This window comes from Physeter macrocephalus, chromosome 14, assembly GCF_002837175.3.
Source record: "Physeter macrocephalus isolate SW-GA chromosome 14, ASM283717v5, whole genome shotgun sequence".
NCBI classification, from domain to species: Eukaryota; Metazoa; Chordata; class Mammalia; order Artiodactyla; family Physeteridae; genus Physeter; species Physeter macrocephalus.
The window spans coordinates 57,398,157-57,407,417 of record NC_041227.1 but is presented as its reverse complement, the minus strand read 5'-3'; the positions used below and the strand labels follow the sequence as shown (position 1 = coordinate 57,407,417).

At 42.9% G+C, this 9,261-nt stretch overlaps 1 protein-coding gene across 2 annotated transcripts in view; it reads right to left on the bottom strand.

Annotated features, from left to right (window-relative positions):
- Positions 1 to 219: 219 nt before the first annotated feature.
- Positions 220 to 9,261, bottom strand: part of ERCC4 (ERCC excision repair 4, endonuclease catalytic subunit) — a 34,878-nt gene continuing 25,836 nt past the window's right edge. For both annotated transcript variants that reach the window (XM_028499029.2, XM_007108461.3), the window contains 2 exons: positions 6,834 to 6,946; positions 220 to 4,318 (listed from right to left, as the gene is read on the bottom strand). In XM_028499029.2, the coding sequence (XP_028354830.1) occupies positions 3,585 to 4,318; positions 6,834 to 6,946 (847 nt within the window). In that variant the 3' untranslated portion in view covers positions 220 to 3,584. The remainder of the gene's footprint in view (positions 4,319 to 6,833; positions 6,947 to 9,261) is intronic.

Below are 9,261 nucleotides of genomic sequence, written 5' to 3'. Positions count from 1 at the left end.
CCATATTCATTACATTGTCAACAAATGAGTATTTTCAGAAGGAGAATGGTTTTCCCCCCTCCTTAAGAACACATGCTACAAAATGAAAAACAGTAAAGGAAAATAACCAAAAGAAAAATACTCTGATGCCTTAGAAACTGGGTTTACGAAGCAAGTCAAATGCCAAAGCAGTGGTTCAAAGTGCATTTCAGCTTTAATCGTTTACTCTGCATAAAAAAAACCAATTAAATATTCTCTGAATTTTAAATTATATTTACCAACACACTGGTAACTATAATGTACTGGGAATATATTCCCTTTCACTATACATGGTTATTTTTATTTTGCCCACAGAATGCTGAGGAGAATACTGAATAAATACACGTTATTAAAACACACACAAACAACTCTGTTACAAATTGATGTAAATGGTTAGTTCTCCCTCCCATACAAATTTTGTCTTATATACCCTTACATCAAAAAAACAACAGTGGTGTAGGCCACCAAATACCCATGGATAGAGATGGTAACTTAAGCACTGAAGTCCAGAATCAGACAGGAAATAGCTATAAACCAAAATAGAAAGCAAAATAATGAAGAGAAGTGACAACTCATGTCAAAGTCTGGGTAAATTTTAATATGCCCAAGCCTGAGAAAAGAGTTTTCCTAAAATGTTGGTTCTTAAGGGGATATTTGTAGGTTAAACTGAACACAAAAGAAAAGGGAATTTCCCTAAAGAAGTTTTCTGAGCCAAAAGAAAATCAAATTATGCTTGAAAAACTAAAGCAAAGATTAATAATTCCTGTCTTTCTCCCCTCACCCACTTCTCCAGATTCACTTCAGTGTAGGTTTTCCTGCTGGAGGCCATTTATTAACTCTATATTCTGTTATCTCAACACAACTGAATCTAGACTTAACCCTCTGTGTCTCAGTGGGTTGATAAATGAGACAATTATTTTCAGTCCCTCATGAGCTGGGAAACTGCATTCTGGACATGCCCAAACATACGTAGACATATAGACATACTAAGCCTCAGATTAAAGAAACAGTAACTTACTGCCAAAAGGATATTATTTAGGGCACTATTAAAAATGATTTCTTCTTATATAACTTTAAGAAAGTATCAAGCGAGACACTGTGAGTTAAACAAAACTGAAAATGACTTCTCACAATATTTCATATGCTCAAAGTCTTATGCAAAAAACTTGTAAACTAGAATAATGTTGGTCTCAAGTTTTTAAAAAAGGTTTTTAAAAAGCTAAGCATGAGTTCATAAGTAAACTGGATGTTCGTGATTTTGAAAGAAAAAGACAAAGTTAATAAAATGATGCTAGAAAATAAAGTGATATAGTTTTTTGCAACTGCATGCATTTCTAGTTCTTTGCCAAAGATTCTTAGATTGTAAAAATTGTAAAAGAATTTGGCAAAAGTAAATACATGATGGTTGTATTGAAGGCTTTCCACAACTGGAGACACTAAAATATATTTATTTATTTGGGAGAGGAAGTGGCAGTGAGAGCCTTTCAACTATAATGACCATTTTAGAGTTCATTAGACACTATCGTACATAATTCAAACACACATGAGCTAGTGCACTGTCTTTAAGACATCTAGTAGGTAGAACAGCAAATAACAGAATTTGGGAGCCAGAAGACACTGGCTCTCTAAATACAACTAAGACTGTTTTCTATGTTGTAGCAGATAACAAGGACTGTTTAAAATGGTAGCTTTGAGAGCTTATTTTTGAAAACTTAACTTGGAGTGAAACCCTTATCAAAGAATGTGCTCTGTTAGGATTTTCCTTTTACGTAATGAAAGAACAATAAAAGGCAGGTGGAATTATACCAGGAGAAAAAAACAGAAATTACATCTCTCAAGCAGAAGTTCAAGGATAGAGTGAAGCAAAATTATAATAACCATTACTATTTGAGGTGGTACCTATTTTAATGTACTTTTAACTATGACTGAATGCTTAAATAAAGAAATGCATACAAAAGTGAAAGTTAACATATGTGCCTGACATTTTTGTTTTCCTATTCTCAAGGGTATATTTTTAACCCTGGGACAAAATTAGCAGCCCGAATCTTTATTCTGCCTTAAACTAATTTTTGTTTCTTGTCTTCTTCTCTCCTCTCCAAGTCACTCTACAGAGTTAGATGATAACAAATATGGTTCCTTGATACCCCTTAATTCATTCTTGTGGTATCCTTGTAGAGAGTTCAAAATCCATACACTTCAACATATGTCAACATACCAAGAAATCAAGATGAAAGGTTCGGTTTGGAGATGACAGCTGAAAGACTTCAGTTAAAGTTGAAGACTGTTTTGCGTTACATGGTCCACTGTCGACTCCGAGTTCCAACAGTGTAACAAATAAAAACACGGCTGACAAAATGTGACCCTATGTGATGCGGTCAGCGGAACTGATGTCTACAGCAGCTCTTGAGGTAGAAAACTTACTACTCATCACTAAATATGTGAATAATACCTAAGTTAATAATGTTTCAATATAAAAGTTTAAAAACTGCACAAAGATGCTGTGAATGTCCTGTACGTATACTTCACTAAGGACCAGAAGGAGGTTTGGAATGAGACTGTTTTCTTTACGGATTTTAAAATATATATATATTTCTTTAGGATTTTTATATATTCTACGCATTGACCTTCCATCTCCTTACAACCCTTCTGACTCAACTCAAGGAAGGAGAATCAAACCTTAAAAGCTGTGGGTCCCTCCTTTGCTTGTGTGCCAGTCCCCACACAGGGGCGCAGGAGGCTGCTCTGGCACAGGGACGTGGGGGGTGGAGACCCCGGAGGGGACCCGAGCTGGGGGTCCCAGGACAGGTGAGGAGAGGCTGGGAAGGAGGAAGTCTAAGAGACTCTGCTGGGACTTAGGAGGATAAATAGCTATAAAAACGGAGCATTCAGGGCTCCTTCACCCACGCCATCCGATTCTGTAAATCATTTTATGTTTTAAAAATACTGGTTTTGAACAATCCAGTTACAGTTATAGTATGTGCTACCTATCTTCAGGTGATCAGAAGACCGATTGGCCGGTTTTAGAGGCAGCTGCCTTTCTTAAATTAGCAGTAGGAAGTCCCCATGAATTTATCCCAGAGGCAGACAGGTGGGAGAAGCATGCAGCTGAGGAAAACCTGGAGGGGAGAAAAGGTCAGGAATGGCAGAGATGTTCCCTTCTCAGTGTCCTGGGAGCCCCTCTGTAGACAGAGGGTAAGAACAAGATGGTGCGTTTTCAGTCTGTGGAGGAAACCTAAGTTTCTGCACGTTTCAGAAATGGCCTTCTATAAACACCTGCAGACACTTTCCCTGATCCTGACAACACCTCATGTAAAAATGGAACGTATTAGACCTGGCATGGATGGTGCAGGGAAGGAGGAGAGCAGGCGTGGGAAGTAAAAATGATTCCTGAACGCAAAGTTCAGAGCCCAGCCTTGGCCTCTGGTCCCCTGACCCAGGAAACAGCCTAATCATTCAAAGACTGGTAGAGAATGAGCTACTGGGCTAATAATTAATAAAGACCTGTGAGGGTAGGCAAGGAGCAGCTGAGAAGCATAGTCACAGGAAAAGAAAACAGGCACCACCGTTCATTTTTCCATTTTCCCTTTGGAGATGACCTCTGCGTAGGAGGTGTGAATGAAGTCATAGAGCTGCCTGGCATTTGCCGCGTTCCCCAGCAAGAGCACCAGCTTGTCGAGGGACAGGCTTGCTAATTCGGCGATGTTCTTAATGTTGGTCATCAGGGAGCGACAGTTTTTGGCATTTACCCCTGGCATTTTTAACAAGAAGTCCTGGGGACCTGGATTATACTTCTCTGCCTCGGGGAGGGTCTCGGAATCGGCTGTCACGGCCATGGCCGTCGCCGCGTCCGGCTGTGGCTTGTTCTGCTTCAGCCCCTCAAACAGCTCCGCGGTGGCGTGCGGGGAGGGGCACCAGAGGATCCGGAGCCTGGGGAAGTGCAGCGTGAGGAGCGTGAGCTTGGAGCTGATGTCGTTGCCGGAGATCTCCTGATGGAAGGCACCTCGGGACATGAGAGAGAAAGGCTTAGTGGGGTCGAACTCGATCAGAAGCACCGGCCGCTTGTAGTAGCGGGACATGGAGATACACTGGCTATAGAGGCGGCCATTGTTCAAAGAGCCGATCAAATCACTGATGCTCTTGCGCTCCACGCACATTTCTGGAGTCAGAACGTAGTCTCCGACCTCTAAGGTCACTGGCTCAATGTCAATGCCCCGACGGTGGATCAGAGATGGGAGTTCACTTCGAAACTCACGCATGTCCACAACGATACTTTGCTGGGTACCATTCTGTTCCTGGCCGCCTATGAAGAAAATGAAGCACTTTAAGTAATGTCACTGAGGAATAACTCTCAAAGATGGAAGAGCACAAAGTTAAAAATCTATGTTTCTGCTGTTAATCTCTGATGCCTGGTTACACAGTATGACATGTTATTCCACACTTTTCCGTATTATAAAAAGGTTTATTTACAGTTTAAGGCAATTTCCCTTAAACTAAATAGAGCTGGTAGGAAATTGGGGTCTCTTGGTACTTCCTTACTTAGAATTCACAAATACCAGCATTTACCATCATCTTCCCTCTGTGGTTCTTCTATGGCAGCGGTCCCCAACCTTTCTGGCACCAGGGACTGGTTTCGTGGAAGACAGTTTTTCCACGGACGGGGTTGGGGTGTGTGCGTGCGGGGGGATGGCTCAGGCGGTGATGTGAGCCACGGGGAGCCATGGGGAGCGGCAGATGAAGCTCCACTCACCCGCCGCTCCCCTCCTGCTGTGCGGCCTGGTTCCTAACAGACTGCAGACCAGTATCAGTCCGTGGCCCAGGGGTCAGGGACCCCTGCTTTATGGTCCCTCACTGTTGTAATGACCATATTTTACTGATCATCGTCGTCCCAATTCCTAGGACGTAGTAGATGCTTAGAAATGTTCTCTGAATAAACTGCCTTGCGGACTGCTGTGAAAAAATTTGGAGCTTTTAGTGCTTGTATCAACGAGTCCAGAGATGGGAAAATGGGAGAAGCTGGGAAAAACAAGAGCACAGAGCTTCTCCCACTAACGTGCATATGAATCACCTGGGATGGAGTTAAAGTACCTACTGTTTCTGTAGGTCTGGAATAGGGTCAAAGACCCTGAATTTCTAACAGGCTCCCACGTGATGCCAACGCTGCTGGTTGAAGGACTCAAAAGTGCTGTTGTAGGCAGAATAGTGGCCCCCTGATGATGTCCATGTCCTAATCCCTGAAACCTGTAAATATGTTACTTTACACGGCAAAGGTGACTTTGGAAATGTGATTAAATTAAGGCTCTCAAGATTGGGAAATTATTCTGGATTATCCAGGTACGCCCAAGGGTCCTTATAATGAAAGAGGGAAGCAGGAAGTTCAGAGTTGGAGCTGCTGACCTTGAACTGGGAGGAAGGAGCCATGGGCCAAGGGATGCAGGCGGCCTGGATAACCTGGAAGAGGAAGGGATTCTCCCCTGCAGCCTCCAGGGGGATCGTAGCCCTGCACACACCTTCATTTGAGCTCAGTGAAACCCATTTGGACTTTGGATTTAAGATGATAATTGTTAGATAATAAATGTGTGTTGTTTCCAGACACTAAGTTTGTGGCAATTTGTTACAGCAACAAAGGAAAGCTAACACAAGTGATTAGAGGACTGAACTCGAAAGGGCAGATTTCTGTGAACAGCCTTCTGTGTGGTACCTTTTTGCTCCAAACTACCTTATTCATATTGCCTGATATCCTGTTGTTCTACATGACATGTCCCCAACCTATCTGAGTTAATAAGAATCTTCTTCAAAAGATACTCTGAGGGCTTCCCTGGTGGCACAGTGGTTGAGGGTCCGCCTGCCAATACAGGGGACGCGGGTTCGTGCCCCGGTCCGGGAAGATCCCACCTGCCGCGGAGCGGCTGGGCCCGTGAGCCATGGCCGCTGAGCCTGCGCGTCCGGAGCCTGAGCTCCACAACGGGAGAAGCCACAACAGTGAGAGGCCCGCGTACCATGAAAGAAAAAAAAAAAAAAAAAAAGATACTCTGAGGCCGTGTTTCCCAAAGTACGGTCCAAGGACCACGTCCATCAGATGCTGACCCCATTTCAGATCTATTGATTTGGAATTTCTATGGTCTGGGGTCCGTGAATCTACAGTTTTAACAAGCATCAGAGGTTATTCTTAAGTATGCTAAATTCTGAGACACACTGCTTTAACTGCGCTGGACCCCATCAAAGGAGAAAAGGGCTCAACTGTATTGTTTTTCCCATGCCTCTTGGCTGAAAGCAGCTGCTGACACGGGCAAACGAGGCCTGGGGCGTGGGACATGGCTAATCCTGGACCACGGTGCACGTGGCATCCAGCAGGTCTCAGTGGAAGCCACTGCTGGGACGCTGCATGGCAGTGAGAGTACCACACACCTGGGATCTGGAAAAGCGCCAAGAAGCAACCAACAAACACAGATATGGAAGTGGGAATGCACCCCAACAATCCTGACTCTTTATCTATGGGCAAACTGGCCTCTTCAGGTAAAGGTAAGAACCTAATCACCATTTACAAAAGTTTCTTGGCAAAAGTACATTCTGAATCTCAACCAATGCTGATTTCCAATGCCGGTGCGTAGATCACAACCCCACTTATCTTACAGGTGAGGAGCCCGAGATCCAGGAAGGACACGTGGCTAGTAAACAGCCAGCTGAGACCAGGGTATGGGAGCAGACACCCACGTTTAAGAGCTTACTGAGAAAAACCAAGCTTCTGCAGAGAAACTCTGGAACCTCACAGCCTCCTGCACAGGCAGCAGGAGTGTTCAGCAAAGGGCAGGACTCACCGGCTTTGCGTGTGTCGGTGGGAGCACCTGCAGATACACAGCCTCTTATGAGGTCGAGGTTCGTTTCGTCTCTGCCTTCTCTTTCTTCAGGGACAACCATGCTAGCCTTTTCCCTGGTGGTGGGAGAAAAGCATCTTCAACATTTCTGAGCTAATTTCAAAATTCCAGATTTTAATCTTTTGTAAATTATAATATACAAAATGATCTACATAACTGTAGTGGTAACAGAGAATACAGGAAACATTAGAAGTAAATACGCACAGTCCAGTGATGTGTAAAGGAAGCAGAAAGAGTTTCTTGGTTGGGTACTCCTGCTCATCTTCCAGAGTTAAAAAATACTGTTATCTATTTTCTATTCTGTATGTCCTCTAAACACTTTGTGGCATGAAATAAGCATGTGAAAAATGCCACAGAGAGATTATTGAGACTTTTTATAAAAATGTGCTTAATGTGTTACTGAACATTGAAAAGGATTCAAATAATTTATATCCCAATATTTTCAGAGTAATCATAAATAGGATCGTTAAAAATCAATGATTAAGGACTTCCCTGGTGGCTCAGTGGTTAACAATCTGCCTGCCAATGCAGGGGACACGGGTTTGAGCCCTGGTGCAGGAAGATCCCACATGCCGCAGAGCAACTAAGCCCGTTCACCACAACTACTGAGCCTGTGCTCTAGAGCCTGTGTGCCACAACTACTGAGCCCACGTGCCACAACTACTGAAGCCCATGCACCTAGAGCCCATGCTCCACAAGAGAAGCCACCTCAATGAGAAGCCCATGCACCGCAACAAAGAGTAGCCCCCACTTGCCACAACTAGAGAAAGCCCATGCACAGCAATGAAGATCCAATGCAGCCAAAAAAAAAAAAAAAATACTAATAATAAAAAAATCAATGATTAAAGAAATGAAAACAATACATGGTTAAGCTTTGATTTAAAAAACTCCAGGTGGGAGGCCCCATTAAACACCCTCGGTTTTAAAGGAAAATCAAGATTAATATTAGAAAGCAAATTTCCAACAAAAGATTTAACCAAAAAAAATCAACATCTCAGGTTATGCAGTAGAGCAGCATCAATTCACTCACTTGTGCATTCACTTAAAACATTTACACAGGGCTCCCACATGCTGTGCGAGGTATTTTGGATACAAATATGGTTACCCCATAATTCCTGTCTTCAAGGAAGCTCAGTATCTTAAACCCGGTAGATTGACAAGCCTGTACAATCCTAACTCAGATTTGCAATCAGGAACCAGAATCATGGCAAGATCCTCAATAACCACAGGAAGAGTAGGCCAGGTGTGCCAGTCTTATTTTTCAAAACCAGTAAAAGATGTTATAATCAGTTTAGGAAAGAGCAAGCACTGTGTGTTCCTCTGTGCCAGGCTGACAGAAAAGATGTATAAGGCTGGGTCTCTGCCCTCACTGGGCTTGCAACTGAGTTTCACGGCAACATGAAAACCGTGGAACTGACTGACTGCAATAAAAGAGGCCGGGGAAGGTGAAACAAAAGGAATCTTCATCAGCAACTAATGATTTCAACAAGGGCTCAAACAAAAAGGATTTTCCAATGAAAGGAAATAAAATCAGATGGAGCAATTCCCCAACCACTCTGGATACGTGATGTTTTAGGGCAGGGTAGCACGAAGAGATTCCACCAGAGAACAGAAACTCCAAGTTTAAATTCTTTACTATTTGAAACAATATACAAATGCAAAGTTATTATCAGTATAACATTTTATGAATAGATCGCAAGGAGGCAGGCAATAGTTCCAGTTCCGTGCTCCCTCGTCATTCTCAGTACCGGTTGTCAAGTGTTGCTGATGAAGGATTCTTTTCAGTGACAATGGCTCTGGCAGCCACTCATTACTGCCCCGTTATACCTACTAGACTCCACCTGGGGGCAAGGGGCAAACCGTTCAAAAAACTTACTGCTCTTAAATTTCTTTTTCTTTTATATTTGGGGTCAACATGGGGGATTTTTTTTTTTCTTCTTTATCTCCACTTACCTTACTGGCTAAGCTATCACACGTGAGGGCATCCTCATTTCCTGATTAATTTGTAACTGTGGCTGTAGAGCACAGTGAGTTAGAATGCAGACTCTGGACCCATGTTCCGTGAATTTGAAACCACTTATTGGCTGTGTGACTTCAGGCAAGTTGTTTAATGGCTCTGTCCCTCAATTTCGTCTGTAAAATGGGGATGATACTAAAATCTAACCTCAGAGACTGTTACAAGGATCGCATAATATATGTAAGGCACTCAGAAGAGTTCCTGGCACATAGGAAGCACTATATAAATGTCAGCTGTTATTATAACTGTAGTTTTCTTACATGTAGTAACCTCATCCCCTAATTATCCACGATTATGCTAAAAAACAGAAGATTTTCTTTCAAATGATTCCACAACTGTTTCAGTTAATACTGT